This window comes from Sander vitreus, unplaced genomic scaffold (assembly GCF_031162955.1).
Source record: "Sander vitreus isolate 19-12246 unplaced genomic scaffold, sanVit1 ctg154_0, whole genome shotgun sequence".
Classification (NCBI taxonomy): Eukaryota; Metazoa; Chordata; class Actinopteri; order Perciformes; family Percidae; genus Sander; species Sander vitreus.
Window position 1 is genome coordinate 723409 of NW_027595402.1, and position 17095 is coordinate 740503.

The window sequence follows — 17095 nt, forward strand, 5'->3', positions numbered from 1 at the left end:
ACTATTCATTTACATGAAACAGCTATTTAACAACACTGAACAGAAATAGCTTACATATGAATTTGACTTATGTATTACATGTACAGCAGTAACATATTAAGCAAATATAGAGCTTAAAGAAAGCAAAGTTACTGCACCTAGGCCCTTTAACTGTTTTGAGTTAGGTCATATATACATTAAACAAGATACATGAGAAGTGTAGGCTCCATAGAGCACATCAACTCGACCAAAGCCATGGATTTAATAGGCAGGAAATAACAGTTTACTTAGTCTCATGGACACACAGGATTTCAGTTCAGAAATGCCTTGAAACAAGAAATCAAGAATATACAAATATATCCTGACAGCGAGGCAACCTGCTTATGGTGAACTATCACTGATACTGCTACGATGATAGAGGCTGGACTACTGGATACGACCGGTTACAGCCTTCTCTGATTGGTCAACGCCTCAAACTGGTAGCCTTTAACTGTACACAGCGGTGCAGATATGAAACTCACAGAAACACAACCGGTTAAAAGTTTGGGGTCACTTAGACATTTCCATTCCACTCCATTACAGACAGAGTACCAGCTGACAGAATACCATTTCCGTCCAAATCTACTCTCTTAACTAGAGATTATTTAAGAGCCATTGGTTTCATTTCTGGATGTGTAACAGGATTGAGGTTGAAGGAGTTTCTCCTCTGTTGATCGTGGTAATACAGGCTATTCTTAACAGAGCATTTCTGTTTTTTAATTGGAATGTTTTAAATAACAGATTAAGAGGTATATTTAACATAGATAAGCACACATTTATTTACATGTAGGTAAACAGACTGGAAGCCTTAAAAAACTCCCTGATAACTTCACGGGTAAAAAAAAGTGGTTTTATTTTTCGGAAGAATAATATGGAGTCATCTGCCAGCTGAGTTATGATTAGTTCATACATAATTAATGAATGCGTTCATCATGTAGGAGTCCCTGCATTGGTCGTTGCATTATTATCACTTTGTGTGGCAGCAAAGATGCGTTCAAATGCAGCAGGATGATCCCATGCAGCTAGGTGGGGTTTTAAAACTGAACTACATCACTAATAATGATCATAAACTATGTGATACTCACACAATTAAACACAAATGACCTGCTGTTCTCATCAGTCTGGGATCTTGATGTTCATTTATTATTATTTAAGGGGGAGGGTGGAGCTTCCAAACCGAAAGTTCATATGCAAACAAGCTGTGTGTGGGAAAGGCAAACATTGACTGTACCGAGACGTCCAGAGAAGATATTTAGCATTCAAAACGCAACAAGGAGAGACTGGTTTTAATCCTTTAAAGTAAGCCCTTTATGCTCCTGAGTGTTCCTGTGTGTGTGGTCGGAGCAGCTGATCGCTGTGTGTTCTTTGTTATGTGCGCACTATGGCTGAGACGTCATATTACAGGCCTGTCTGTTACGGTGAAGTGCGCAGTGAGTTACTGTCTGGTACCAACGTTTTCTGCAAAACTATGAGCTCGAACGCATTGAAATGACTTGATCAAATTAATAAAGTGACCGTTTTCAAATTTCACGAACTAATAAGAAATCCGCACACATAATGCCTCTTGTTATTTTCCGTGTTTGTATGTAAACATTGAGATCGCTTTCACGCATGCGCCAACTGCTGTAACTAGCATAAATACTTGTTATTGCCCTTTTCCTTTACCAGATGACACCGACGGTCCATTAAAAGTTAAGTGTGCTTCACAAAATGTTCTTCAGTCTTATTAAAAAATAACTCATGTTCTGGTGGAAGTAGAAGAAACAAAGGGGGGGGGGGGGGGGGGGGGGGGGGGTATTATTAAATATCCTACGTATATTTAATTATTTTATTTGTTTCTCCTAAATAATACATAAATAGGCTATTGTGAAATTATTTTGAAACATGTTTTCAACATCACACATTATTACAAGTCTGTGCAAGAATTAAACAGAGAGGAAGTTCTGCTCTGCTTGTTTAGTCTTTCTTTCTTGTTTATTTTTTTTAACATGCCTCTCCAGTCCAGGAGACTACAGATGAAAAACAGCCTTTTGACTTATTCTGGTATTTTTAATCCATGTATAATCATGTGTTTTATAAATCTGCACTGTCTCTTTCTTAAATGAACTGAATTGAAGCAGACAGACACTGACACAGTCCAAGTGGCTGTATCAACTGCCTTTATTTATGGTATCAACATTAACACAAAGGAAATGTCAGTTGACTCTTACTTCCTTTTTTAACGGCCAATCAGAAATGCCCACATAGACGTGCAGTATTGTTAAAACAGTGAACAAGGAAGGTAGTCAAGGCTGTTTGGACAAACTTGTATGTAGTCGTTTACAATTTATGTTTAAACTTTAACATATTTAATCGCTCTGCACATTGTAAATGGTTGTAAATGTTTCAGTGTGTTTGTCACATATATATATATATATATATTATATATATATATATATATATATATATATACAGTGGGGCAAAAAAGTATTTAGTCAGCCACCAATTGTGCAAGTTCTCCCACTTAAAAAGATGAGAGAGACCTGTAATTTTCATCATAGGTACACTTCAACTATGAGAGACAAATGAGAAAAAAAATCCAGAAAATCACATTGTAGGATTTTTAATGAATTTATTTGCAAATTATGGTGGAAAATAAGTATTTGGTCAATAACAAAAGTTCATCTCAATACTTTGTTATATACCCTTTGTTGGCAATGACAGAGGTCAAACGTTTTCTGTAAGTCTTCACAAGGTTTTCACACACTGTTGCTGGTATTTTGGCCCATTCCTCCATGCAGATCTCCTCTAGAGCAGTGATGTTTTGGGGCTTTCACTGGACAACACGGACTTTCAACTCCCTCCAAAGATTTTCTATGGGGTTGAGATCTGGAGACTGGCTAGGCCACTCCAGGACCTTGAAATGCTTCTTACGAAGCCACTCCTTTGTTGCCCGGGCGGTGTGTTTGGGATCATTGTCATGCTGAAAGACCCAGCCACGTTTCATCTTCAATGCCTTTGCTGATGGAAGGAGGTTTTCACTCAAAATCTCACGATACATGGCCCCATTCATTCTTTCCTTTACACGGATCAGTCGTCCTGGTCCCTTTGCAGAAAAACAGCCCCAAAGCACGTGATTATTAGTGGTCTTGTATGTCTTCCATTTTCTTATAATTTCTCCCACAGTTGATTTCTTCACACCAAGCTGCTTACCTATTGCAGATGCAGTCTTCCCAGCCAGGTGCAGGTCTTCTATTTTGTTTCTGGTGTCCTTTGACAGCTCTTTGGTCTTGGCCATAGTGGAGTTTGGAGTGTGACTGTTTGAGGTTGTGGACAGGTGTCTTTTATACTGATAACAAGTTCAAACAGGTGCCATTAATACAGGTAACGAGTGGAGGACAGAGGAGCCTCTTAAAGAAGAAGTTACAGGTCTGTGAGAGCCAGAAATCTTGCTTGTTTGTAGGTGACCAAATACTTATTTTCCTGAGGAATATGCAAATAAATTCATTAAAAATCCTACAATGTGATTTTCTGGATTTTTTTTCTCATTTGTTTTGCCCCACTGTATAGGAAAACCCTTCAGTAGTTTTAGTGTTTGTGAACATTGAGGAATTTCTCCTCTTATGCTCAGACCGCAGGAGGTTAGCTGTGTGGTTTGGAGGATTTCCAGTTAAACTTGGATACATTTAGTTGAAAAGTAAACGTTTTATTCTAGATTAGACATATAAAATGTTATTTCAAAATGCATTTCCGTCTTTGATTATATCTGCCTGTTAGCGTGGAAACGTAACATTGAAAATGAACAAATAAACGATTTCCGTGCTCAAATCCTTTACACAAGTCTTAACAAGTGTTTTGGCTTCCTGTAGTTGTTTCAGCTGCAGCAGCAGACATGGCTGAGAAGAGGAAGATGCGGAAGAAATCCACCTCTTTGTCTGAAGAGCCAATGAGGTAATGTTTACAGCCGATCATAAATGGGCAGATGTGATGTCATAAACAAGAGAAAACACACTGTAAATAAAGTTTTATGGTGCAGAAGAACTACAAACACTTTTTTTTAGTAAATCAATCTCTTCTCTTAAAAGTTCACAGACGAGTGAAGCTGAGACCGCAGCTCCCAGTGTTGTCTCTATGAAGAGTGATGCGTCCATGTACGAGCCGCTCAGATTTGGTGTTGAAAAGAGACAGAGGTAATCAAATGGAATGTATTGTGTAAACAAAATATATTGCATCTAAAAACATACATAAAGGTTATTTAATGATTCCTTCCGTTAAGCGGTTTCATGCAGAGAATGACTGAATCAATTCTAAATTACAGCAACTTCAAATATAAAAAACATTCACAAAGTATAAACATAAACTGTAAAAAGTTTTCTACACAGTAGACTTATGTATATATTATTCCTACAAAACTCGGTAGCACCGAGATCGAGATATGGCTGATGATATGCCACTAGTGGTACTGCGTTAATGCTGATCCCGTGTGCTATACCGCTTGTATTCCACTGGCACATACCGTTTCCTAACGCCAGGCAGGGTTGTGTACCGAAACCCGGCTTATAAACGACCGGTATCTATTGACAACGCAGATTTCAGTTCCTCAAGTGCCACTTAAATGCCTGCGCTACTCTCTGGTGCTCAGAAACGGACGTTACATACATCAGAAGCACCGCTGCATGTGACGCTAGTTAACACTAACATGACACTTGGCAGCGGGTAACGTTAGCTTAACGCTAGCTAGTTGCTGGCTTAAACACAGTTAGTATTCTGAAAGCTAAACGGTCTAACGTGTGACTGTATTTCACTGGAAAAGATTCCAACACCGGGATGTATGACAGTCTGCAGCTAAAATCACAGATGAGACTAGCTGCACTTTGAGACACCATGGTCACTGCCAGAGTCGGAGTTGTCGGAGAAACAACACTGAAGGGACTTAATGGTGCATTCAATTGCACCTCATAAACTCATTGTGCATTCAATGTTGTCGTAAAGTTCCCTTCTAGCATCTAGTGGTTCTTCTTTTTGTTGTTTAACAGCAATTGACTGGTGAAATAAGTTATTGTTGTTACATTTTAAATGAATCATTTAAATTTGACCATATGAACTTAGCAACAAACAAGCCATTCTTTAATGTCGCCAACTGTCGTTTTGTATCAGTTTACACACCGTTTTAAAATTTGGCACAGTTATTGGAAAAAACTCAAACTATACCCAACCCTAATGCCAGGTGAGGCTTGAAAGTGGTAGGCCACTGACAGTGTCAAACAGTAAGTCATTTCATATATACTTGCAGACGTACCCTAAGTTAATATTAGAGCTAGTCTTAGCTTACATGGCTAAAATTTATGGTCGCCACTTCTTGCTTATTCACAGATTATTTTGCCTGTACGCCCTCTGGTGTTTCGGAGAATACTGCAACGAACAATGCGTTGAGCATAAATGTCTCTGTGCGTGCTTGTAGGTCGCACGCCATCTACGGCGGCCTGGGCAGTATACCCGACGCTTAAGGTGCGGGTCAGACGCTGAAGACATCCACGGCTCTCATGCACTGGATGTCACTTCCCTTTCGTTAACTCCGCTATCTATTTCGCAAGGGCACTGTTGCTGCATCTGGGATTTAGCACCATTCAGGACGGTTGTGATTGATTTAAAAAGTAAAAACAATAGTCCAGGCTGACAAAGCGCTGTGAAATTACATGACTAAAACAATTTCTCTTTTTAGTTCACGGTCGAGGGGAAATGAGCCGACAGCTCCCAGTGTTGTCTCTATGAAGAGTGATGCGTCCATGTACGAGCCGCTCAGATTTGGTGTTGAAAAGGCACAAAGGTCATTTAATTTGATGTATTCTGTTATGTTTATGTTAAAACGGTAATCCTAAACTTTGTGCACTATTAACTAGGGCTGCATGGATTAGTTGTTTGGTCTCTAAAATGTCAGAAAATGGTGAAAAATGTGGATCAGTGTTTCCCCAAAAAGCCCAAGATGACGTCCTCAAATGTTTTGTTTTATCCACAACTCAAAGATCTTCAGTTTACTGTCACAGAGGAGAGAAGAGACTAGAACATGTTCACATTTAACAAGCTGACATCAGGGAAGTTTAACTTTTCTTTGGATAAAAAAATGACTCAAACCGATTATCAAAATAGTTGCAGATTGATTTAATAGTTGACAACTAATACATTCATCTTTGCAGCTCTATTAATACACAATTTGTATGTTATAGATGTCTTCCTGGTTGCTGAATGAGTCACTGAGATGCAATGGTTTACATGAGTAAAACGATTTCTCTTTTTAGTTCACGGTCGAGGGGAAATGAGCCGACAGCTCCCAGTGTTGTCTCTATGAAGAGTGATGCGTCCATGTACGAGCCGCTCAGATTTGGTGTTGAAAAGGAACAAAGGTCATTTAATTTGATGTATTCTATAAACTAAATATATTGCATCTAAACACATTAAGGTTAATCAAAGATTAATTCTGTAAAGCAGTTTGACGCAGAGAATGACTGAATGAATGTCATTTTCACATACATGCTGGGGTCATCCAGGACAATTTGAAATTAATGAAAAAAATGACCCTTAATCTGAAAACGTGCAGATCTGTGGCCCCAAAACTGACCACTGACACACTTCTGGCAGGACTAACGTGTCAAGTTTTTATCACCTTACAGCGAGCAGACTGCGGAGCCGTCTAGCTGTCCGACGTGTATGGAGGCTTTGAGTGATCCAGTGCGTTTGACCTGTGGACACTGGTCATGCAAACAGTGTGTCGGCTCAGACAACTCCTGTGCAAAGTGTGGAAAGAAACACAGAAAAGATCCCGTACACCAGAAAGATACTGAGGAAGACACTAGTAAGTTTAAATACATTAGGGATGTCATGATTTTAATTTTAAACTGAGCTTTAGATTGAGACTATTGAAACCGAAAGCAGGATCGGTGATTCCCCCATTATTTTCTCTCTCTCTCCACCCCCGTCTACTTGTTCACGTATGAAGAAAAACCCAACAGACACAGCGTGGCTTAATGGCTGACAGCATGCAGCTGAAGATACAGGCTGTGTCTCATTCCACATACTTCCGTCAGTACACTGCTAATGTGCACTGACCACTTACTGCTGTAGTGCCCACTTTCGATGATTAGTATTGTCCCAAAATGAACGCTTGTGTTAAAACACTTACTGGAAATGACGAGCGGGATGAACATGACGAACGCAACACATGACGAACGCAACACATGTGAACGTGATTTTCCAGCCCGCTTTCCTGTATGCAAATGAGGAGCGGCCGGCTCGGCTCGCCGCCTCTCAAAATCTGACGAAAATCTTTTAAAATAACCTTTGTCGATCTAAAATGAAGACAGATTCAGCAACGTTATGGCCTATTTCTCGCTTAAAATGTTTTCAGAAACACGTTTTGGTGAACTATTTTCATAAAATACAAGATCGTATTCCGTCCTTGCTGCCATGACAGCCGGTTTGAAATTCTCGAGCAGCCACACCCATGTGACTTGTTCATCCAATCCGCTGCAGGTCAAGGGCTCCCTTTGTAGTCAAGATGGTCGTTTAGTGCGAGTAGGGTCCATCGTTCCACACTGAACTTTTTGACTGTTTTTAGGGGGTCATCTGGGTACTTTCAGTGCACTAACTTTTTGCGTTATCTACACGATATACTTAAAACAAATGTTTGAAGTGTGCAAGTAGGCACTTTGAGACACAGCCACAGGCTATTGTTACAAAAGAACTGGAAAATCCTCCTGCTTCCCTGAAGTCACTGTGTGGCAATATTTTGCCTTCCCCGTGAGTGAGTTATGGAAACAAACAAGGCAGGTAAAGCCTATGGGCTCTGACGCAACTCCTTGGTGCATTCATCGCACCTCGGTAAACTAATGGTGTATTCATGTGAACCTCGTAAACTCTGAGAAACTTAAACTGTTGTTGGAAAGTATCCTTCTGCCATTGGGGATGTTATTGTGACATTGATGTCCCAGCTGAAAAAAAAAAAGGTTTAAATTGAAAACTTGAATTGAATCGTGGATTTGGAGAATCGTGACACCCTATTTTACATGAACTACTACTAAAGTTAATGCAAGTAAAAGATTAATACGTCATCATCACTGTTGAAATTTTGTAATTGGCAAGCATGCATGTGATTGTTACAGGGGGCAGCCATCTTTTGAATGCAAAGAAAAATCATAGAAAAGCAACGCAGAAGAAATTTACTTGGGCATCTGAAGGTTTTGGTGACCAAAAGAACCCCCTGAACAGCATCTACACAACACTCTTCATCAACCATGGAGAGCGTGAAGGGCCACATGAAGAACAATTGTTCAGACACTTCAAACCTACATTGAAAAAACAACAATCTGCAGAAACATTAATCAACCTCAATGACATCTTCAAACAGCCATCTGGCCAAAAGAAACCCCCCAGAACAGTCCTGACGAAGGGCGTTGCAGGAATTGGAAAATCATTTTCTGTGCAGAAATTCATTCTTGATTGGGCCGAGGAGAGAGCTAACCAGGACATTGATTTTATTTTCAATCTTGCTTTCCGAGAGCTGAATCTGAGTACAGAAAACAAAAGCTTGAATGAGCTCCTGACTGATTATCACCCTGCGCTCCATGATCTGAGAGATTCAGAAGATTTCGTCAAAGCCAGGGTTATCGTGATCCTGGACGGCCTGGATGAAAGCAGACTTCCACTGGACTTCGAGAACAAGCCGGTAACATCGGTCAGTGAAGTAACATCTGTGGGTAATCTCCTAACAAACCTCATCCAGGGAAACCTTCTTCCTGATGCTAAACTGTGGATAACAACCCGTCCGGCAGCAGCCAATCAGATCCCTGCAGAGTTTGTTGACATGGTGACGGAGATACGAGGGTTCAGTGACCCACAAAAAGAAGAATACTTCAGGAGGAGATTCAGTCATGACTTGGGCCTTGCTGACAGGATCATTTCACACATTCACTCTTCACAAAGTCTCGACGTCATGTGCCAGATCCCGATCTTCTGCTGGATTTCGGCCCTATTATTTCAGGAGATCTTTGGGGGAGAAGAGAAAGCTGAGACTCCGCAAACTCTCACAGAGATGATGGCTCATTTCCTGTTTGTCCAGACAAAACGCAGAAGCAGAAAATATGACAAGAAGACTGAGAAAAACAAAGAGAGACTTCTGAATACACAGAGAGAATTTCTTCTGAAACTCGGCAAGCTTGCATTTGTTCAGCTGCAGAAGAACAACCTCATCTTCTACGATGAAGATCTGGAAGACTGTGGCATTGACATACAAGAGGCAACCGTCTACTCTGGATTTTGCAGTGCAGTTCTTAGGGAAGAAGAAGTCTTTTCCCAGAAAAAGATCTTCTTCTTTGTGCACCTGACCATACAGGAGTTCTTTGCTGCTCTTTTTGTCTATGACTGTTTCACAAACAAGAATACAAAAGAGCTCGGCAACTTCCTCGATCTGAAGGACAAAGAACATCCTTTACTTGATCTTCTGAAGATGACCGTTGACAAAGTGTTGGAGAAGAAGAACGGCCACCTGGACTTCTTCTTGCGATTCCTCCTTGGCCTCATGGCAGAACCCAACCGGAGAATCCTTCAGGGTCTGCTGACATCACTGGACCCAAGCCAAGATACCCAAAAGAAAATCTTGACTCACCTCAAAGCCATCCGAAGAAAGGCCCTCTCTCCAGACAGTTGCATCAACCTCTTCCAGACCATGGTCGAGATGAGAGACCATAAAGTCAAAGATGAGATTCAGGAATATCTCAAACTGTCAGATCGTTCAAAAACAGAGCTGACTCCACTGCACTGTTCTGCGCTGGCCTACATGCTGCAGGTATCGAAAGATGATCTGGATATGTTGGACTTAAAGAATTTCAACACATCAGATGAAGGCCGAAGGAGGCTGATACCAGCTGTGAGGACCAGCAGAAAGGCCATGTAAGTTTACCTTCTCTGTAATATGTAACATAAACTGGTTGCCCCTTTATTTTTATCACATTATAACCGTATTATCCACCCCTAGACTGGCAGACTGCGAAGTGACTGAAGAATGGGTCAAACATCTGGCCTTTGGTCTCAAGTTCCCCTACTCAGCTCTGAGAGATCTGGATCTGAGCAACAATGACCTGAAAGACTCAAGAGTAAAGCTGCTCTGTGATGGACTGTCGAGTCAATGTTGCAGACTGAAGACACTAAGGTATTACCCTTAAATTCCACCACGTGCATCTGCCGGCGGCAGCAATCGCAGCCACTCAAATAAATGCTTGTGATACACCAGCCGCAGCGCAGAAGCATCCCAATAGCGGCATTCCACTCTGCTTCGCTAAAAATACGTGCCCAGTCTATTTTTGATGGAGCTGTCGGGTGTTTGACAGGCCGGGCAGGGTGTGCAATGTCTAGAGCATCAGGTACATTTTCAAAATAATCACCTTTGATCAGTTTCGTTCATAACTAAACTAAAGGGAAGAAATCAGGAAAACGTTCCGCTTTGATGCACTCCCAATGGTATAACGAATGTCTGCAGACGAGACAAAGCCACAGCCGGAACGCGTCGCATTCGTGCCTGGTGGATTTCTGGGGTTAGATGTTTACATATCAAAGTTCATTCTTTGTCTCTGTTTCTCCTTCAGTCTGAGCTGGGCCATGATGCTTCCTGCCTCAGTACTTCCACCATCAAACTTTTGTGTAAAACTCATTTTCTCCACTCCATAAACTAAACCCTGTGTTTTCTCAGATTGTCAGGTTGTCAGATCAGCGAGGTAGGATGTGCTTATCTGGCCTCGGCTCTGAAGTCCAACCCTTCCCATCTGACAGAGCTGGACCTGAGCTACAACAATCTGGGAGAATCAGGAGAGAAGCTGCTCTCTGAGCTGAAGAACGATCCACAAAACAAGCTCACCGTACTCAAGTAATTACAATACCAGATTTACATATTTTCGGGTTGTGCATTTGTCCGTCCTATTCTTGCTAACGTGATATCTAAGGAACTCCTGGGGGGGAATTCAAATTACTTTTTGTTGCAGTCAACATTGATCCACACATTCTTCACTCATCCATACTGCACACTCCACTCACCGCTGATGGCAACACTTACCACACCTTATGTTTTTTGTAAATAGTTATCTTGTTCATAAAACGTTCATTGGCACTTTAATCTGGTCTCCCCTGTTTGTCACATGCTTTGGGCCGGTTAGTGACAAGCAGGGGGCTCGTCTGGGATCGTCTGGTTTGTGACACATCATAATGCTCTGCAAAAACTCTTTTCTGGACATTATTCAACACTATAACTCAGGAACAGAAGGGAAGACATTTGGTCGGATACTGACTTGGTTACACTTATCTTGGGTGCACACCTTGAAATTCTGATAGGAAAGGTTTTGAGAGAAAAACGGTTAAATGGTTGTTCTTTATCTGATGGTCATTTCTCTTTACAGTGTTGAACACGGTGGAAGTCAACGGATGAAATCGGGATTCAAGAAATGTAAGTATCAATGTAAATCCTGGACATTTGTTGCATGTTTTGACCACAGTGATACATTGCAAACAAGTAATTTCAATGAATTGGTGACTGCTGAACTTTTTGCCTTTTTAAATTAGAAGAACGGGAATACTGACAATTCTTCCTGGAGGGAAGACAACTTTTCTAAAGAATTCCTTTGTTACTTGCTGACTGTAGTGCTGTATATAACTACAGTCTATGCTCCTGAAATAAAGGATTTCTTTACTTCCAGACGCCTGTGATCTCACTTGGGACCCCAACACAGCCCACAAGAACCTCCTTCTCTCTGAAGGGAACAGAAAGGTGACCTGGGTGAAAGATGAGCAGCCATATCCCCCTCATCTAGAAAGGTTTGATCTCTGCCAGCAGGTGCTGTGTGAACAGGGTCTAGATGAGCGCTGCTACTGGGAGGTTGAGGTGGAGGAGCCCTTCAACATCGGGTTAACGTACAGAAGCATTGGCAGGAAAGGGGATGTGAGAGATTGTAAGCTAGGGCGCAACGACAAGTCTTGGAGTCTGATGTGCTCTGATGAAGGTTGTTTTGTTCAGCACAGCAACGAGAGTATCAATGTCTTTTCCCTTTGCTCGCGCTCTAGTCGGGTGGGGGTGTATCTGGATTGGCTGGCTGGCACTCTGTCATTCTACAGAGTCTCCTCCGACAGTCGGACCCGCCTCTATACCTTCAAAAAAAGGTTCATTGAGCCCCTCTATCCCGCTGTTGAACTTCACACTCATTCATCTGCATTTTTTGTTGGCTAAAGGCTCTGACACACCAACCCAACGACCGACTGTCGGCAGAAAAGGCAGTCGGACTGATCAGTCTGCACGACTTGGTCAAAAAAGTGCCTCGGAACATAACGAAGCGACGCCGACTTGAGCGTACGTTCTTGCGTGTGCGCGAGATGGAGATGTAATACGTCTCCATAACAGCAGACGTATTGTCGCCCAAAAAATTAAAACTGGCAGCAGATTGGACAAACGTGTCGGGTCTGGCTGCTCCCAGAAAACGGACCATAATGGAGGCAAGGAAATAGGCCGTGCATTTGCTGAATCTGTCTTCATTTCAGATCGACAAAGGTCAATTTAAAAGATTTTCGTCGTATTTTGAGAGGTGTTCCTCACGCTCATCCCGCTCGTCATTTCCAGTAATTGATCATTGAGTCTGACTGCCCACTGATTCAACAAGTCAAATCAGCCCAAATAAACGCAGACGGCTCCTCCGACTGACGACAGCACGGAACACATCGAACAGACTCGAGTCACCGACCTCGCCAGACTGTCTGACGGTCGATAATCGGCTTGGTGTGTCAGCGCTTTAACATAGCTCCATCAACACATAGCTAACTAAACTTTCACTGCAATCACACGAGCAACCAAAAGACGTAAATTTGCATGTGGATGGTCGGGACTTGTCCCATACAATCAAGGGACTACTGAGGTAGTCAGTGAGAGCGCTGTCCGACTGGTTGTTCAGCCCAGTATATTAGTGATCTTGCCACCATGGTGAAGTTTCTCCATGTTGTGTTTCCGCCTTTTCTTTTGCCATGTGCTCAAGACCACAACGCTAGCAGTGTGACGCAAAGCAAGCATTTACCAGACATGTTCTCATTTTGTTTTCCAAAGAGAAAAAGAGGACATTGTGTTTTGTTTTTCTTAACCAGTCAAAATTTAAATAAGAACTTTGCCAACATGACAAGAACCAGAACCGATTAGCCAACAACTAGCTAGTGTAACATGACCTCCCTGCGAGCCGTGTTATTCATCATTTTGGTAAATCTTCTCCAATTTGACAACATATGCACAGCATTTCGAAAAATTGCTGCAAAGTGATAAAACGCAACCAAATACAGAGACATTCACAGAGAAAGATTGGTGACTCTCTTCAAGGGAGAGGAGGGAGAGGAGGGAGGCTCTGCCCAAAAAGTCGCTAGATTTGTCTAGAAACGAAAGTTGCTAAAGGGGGCCAAATGGCAACAATGCATGTGCTATGGGCCCAAAATTTGCAGACGACTAAAATGTAATGAATGGGGCGCCATCTTTCAAATATTTTGCCATGTGTGTCTGTAAAACCGGACTGGAGATCGTGTTTGCGTTGTAACAAAAATCTTGGAGTTGAACGACTCGCCCAGGCCGCAGTTGAGTAATATCAGCGTCCACACCGGCCTGACCGCGCTGACCGCAAGAAGCATGAAAGACGAAAGATTCGTCTAGAAAAGAAACTCGCCAAAGAGGCCAAATCTAGCAAGAACGTTGCTAACATGGCAGCAATGTAAGTGCTATGGGCCCAAAATTTGCAGAAGCCTAAAATGTAATGAATGGGGCGCCATCTTTCAAATATTGTATACAGTTCTCTTAAAGTCGCAGTAAAACAACTTAGTTAGCTGAAGTAATGTGACGGAAAATGTGGAAGTTTTTTAAAGAGAGGGATTTAAATCAAAACGTTAAAATTTTTGGGGAGTTCCCAGACCCAACATCTTGATGTGGGTCTGGCTTGTCAGGTTAAAGTAGTTCTGCACCATGAAGCTGTTATGTTATGAGTGTGTGTGTTAGTGAAAGAGAGGAAGTGAACACAAACACATTAGCTTGGGTTTCAAACATGTCTCTACCAGCCTTAAAACCAAACCTGCGCCGTCGCCAGCAGCAACTCCAGAAACCCTATTATGTCCTATAAAAGTCTGAACTCACACATATTCCCCCAGTCAGAAGCTCCTGGTGTCTGCTTTACTGTTTACAATTTGACTAAATAACTTTTACGTGTACAGGTTTGTAGGTAACATTCAATTATACAGGATTGTATGAGGTTGTACAGGTTTAACGGAATATTTCAGTGTCACAAATAACTGATAATAATTCAGTTTATTGCAAATATTGCTACACTGTGACTGTGTAGCAGCAGATCAGTATGTTGTGAGTAGTTTACCGTTTTAGGCCTTTTTTGAGTATTAAGTTGTAAATAGGTATGGTTAGCACCTCTATCTTTTATTATTTTATCAACCAGATTTTGTAATGCTTCAGTATATTTAGTTATACTTATTTGATTCTTCTCAAAGACCAAAAACAGTCATCTACGTTTCTGTTACCTAGTTTTACAGGATGAGATACATGCGTGTGTTTAGACTCTTGTGCTATCCTTTATATGTAAAAAAGTGATTAATATATGACTTTTCCGGCTGCTCTTTCCCTCATCTGATCTTTCTCAACACTATCAACTTGCAGTAACGCAGCTCAATCGTATCCGTTTATAAACCAGCACCTTGCAGCTAAACTTTTTATTTTACAGTGAATATTCAAAATACTTCTGCATTATAGATGAACTAACAAAACGTTTGACTTTGACTCAGGGCACCGCTCTTTGTTTCTCGTTTCCTACTCAGAGTCAGTGTGTTTCTTTTAAACCTGATCACAATTGACCCCTTATCTTATTCAAGCAGTTCATCTTTTATACTTTTATGTTAACTATTAGAGAAGTTGTCACACCTACATATATCTGTACAGTGTAAATTCCTGATTGTCCTCTATAATCTCCTTAAAGCTGCCTAATTTTGGATGGTACATGCATGCATGCATAACGTTTGTTAGAAAACCATGTCTAAAAACTGTTAATTTGCACTTCCTGAAGCTAACAAGGCTTATTTCAAAGCTGAATATCAGCTCCAATCACCAGCTATCGTTAGCATTAATAGGAACATATTGGTATGTGTTGATGAGATGAATTAGCTTCAGCAGCATCGTGTATTGTGTTAATATTGTGTGAATTTGAGTTTGATGTTGTAGATTTGGGTGGTAACTTTTGGAGGAGACTGTGTTTTCAGTCATGCTCGAAACACAACTGTAGGGATGTCAGTTGTTTAAAGGAGACCTATTATATATCTGTTTTTAGGTTTATGCTTGATGACTAAAGAGTAGAAAAACCTGTTGTGACTTTTTTTCGACATATCTATCATGTTGTTTTTGTGACTTTTCTCAACATGTTTTTTTTACTTTATTTCGACATACTTTTTTTCGACATACTATACCATGCTGTTTTTTCACGTTTTTCGACATACTATACTATGTTTTTGTGACTTTTTTAAACATACTGTACTTTGACTTTTTTTCCACATACTATACTATGTTTTTGTGACTTTTTTAAACATACTGTACTATGACTTTTTTTCCACATACTATACTATGTTTTTTAATTTTTTTTTTTTACATACTATGACTTTTTTTCACGTTTTTCGACATACTATACTATGATGCTTTTGTGACTTTTTTCAAAATGACGTTTTTGTGATTTATTTTCGACATGCTATACTATGACTTTTTTTCATTTTTGGGTGGGCGTTAACATGTAGGACTTTCAAGCCAGAGAGCAGAGTTCACTTTCCCGGGGAAAACTAAAGACTTTCAATCAGGAAATGCGTGTTCCTTAGGAGTGTTTTAATCCAAACCACCATGACATCTTTTTCCTTATCTTAACTAGTCGTTTTGGTGCCTAATTTTAACTTTTGTCGCGGCACAACGCTTATATTTTGTGGACTAAATTTCACCGTAATCTCCGCCGAAACGAGTGTCAGCTCGCGGTGCTCTGTATTTTTAGCTAAACACACCTACTAACTGCTGCTAATACAACCGAGCATAAATCTTAGTAAGATATCATCATACCGTTCGTGAGAATGCGTTGACATTCCACATATTATCAATATAGATATGACAGAAAATACAGAAAAGCATAATAGGTCTCCTTTAAAAGAACATTGTGGCAAAAGCATCAGATTTGACTATGCCGTTAATAAAAGTTCTTATAATCTTTGCATTTTTTGGTTTAACTGCTGTTTTGTTTGATCGTGTTTATCGGCATCACTTTGTTACATTATATCTTGTATTAAAATCTGAGTTTAATCATGTTAAGGACCTAATAAAATCCCCAAATACTGAACTGAGTCACTGTGATGACTGAATGTTTTGTGGACTGAGAAATCAAGACTGACTTAAATACAGATTTGGGATATTTCAGATGTGTTAAAACTTAGAAATACATGTCAAGCACTCATATACCGTTCATTCATATTTGGGCTTCAGTGTTACATGCAAAGAGTTCATTTGCAAAAGAAAGATAAATGCGATTCTTTATCAAAACAACCCAACTCCAGTTTGATATTTCCTGGAGTGGACACATCTCTCAAAAAGAGAGGATGGTTTATAAAAATGGATTCTTCATGTATTTAACCCTAATGTTGATATGTTTCTGATTGTTTCTCAGTGTTCACATGTAACCTGTCAATAAAAGGAAGGTGTTTACTGAATGTTGTGGTGAAAGATATCTCACTAACCTCACACAGCAGACCCAGAAATCAATCTACTGTGATGTAAACATGTCGCTAACTGCAATAGTATCTCCTCTCAACACTTGACTGAACAAATGCGTCGCGGGGTCGTCGGTTGTCTTTGTTTGATTCGTTTTAGATCCGAATTACAAAAAGAATCAAGAATCATCGTTTTAAAATCAAGTAAGTGATCTCTGATTTGAGGATGAGCTACCAGGGGAATAAATATCTTTTAAAAACCAAATGTGCTGAAAACGATTGCTTTGTCAAGAGGATCAAATGTTTT

The 17095-nt window shown here is 40.6% G+C and overlaps 1 protein-coding gene across 5 annotated transcripts; it reads left to right on the forward strand.

Moving 5' to 3' along the window:
• Window positions 1-1190: 1190 nt before the first annotated feature.
• On the forward strand, window positions 1191-16788 carry LOC144513228 (NLR family CARD domain-containing protein 3-like). Of its 5 annotated transcripts, XM_078244236.1 has the most exons (12): window positions 1191-1317; window positions 1687-1709; window positions 3867-3948; window positions 4083-4187; window positions 5720-5824; window positions 6294-6398; window positions 6666-6847; window positions 8154-9939; window positions 10025-10198; window positions 10736-10909; window positions 11436-11482; window positions 11733-16788. In XM_078244236.1, the coding sequence occupies exons 3-12, from the start codon at window positions 3890-3892 to the stop codon at window positions 12257-12259; spliced, it is 3264 nt and encodes a 1087-aa protein (XP_078100362.1). In that variant the 5' UTR covers window positions 1191-1317; window positions 1687-1709; window positions 3867-3889; the 3' UTR covers window positions 12260-16788. The 5 variants fall into 5 exon arrangements, with proteins under 5 accessions (XP_078100362.1, XP_078100361.1, XP_078100363.1 ...); XM_078244235.1 differs by lacking the exon at window positions 1687-1709; XM_078244237.1 differs by lacking the exons at window positions 1687-1709; window positions 6294-6398.
• Window positions 16789-17095: the final 307 nt, after the last annotated feature.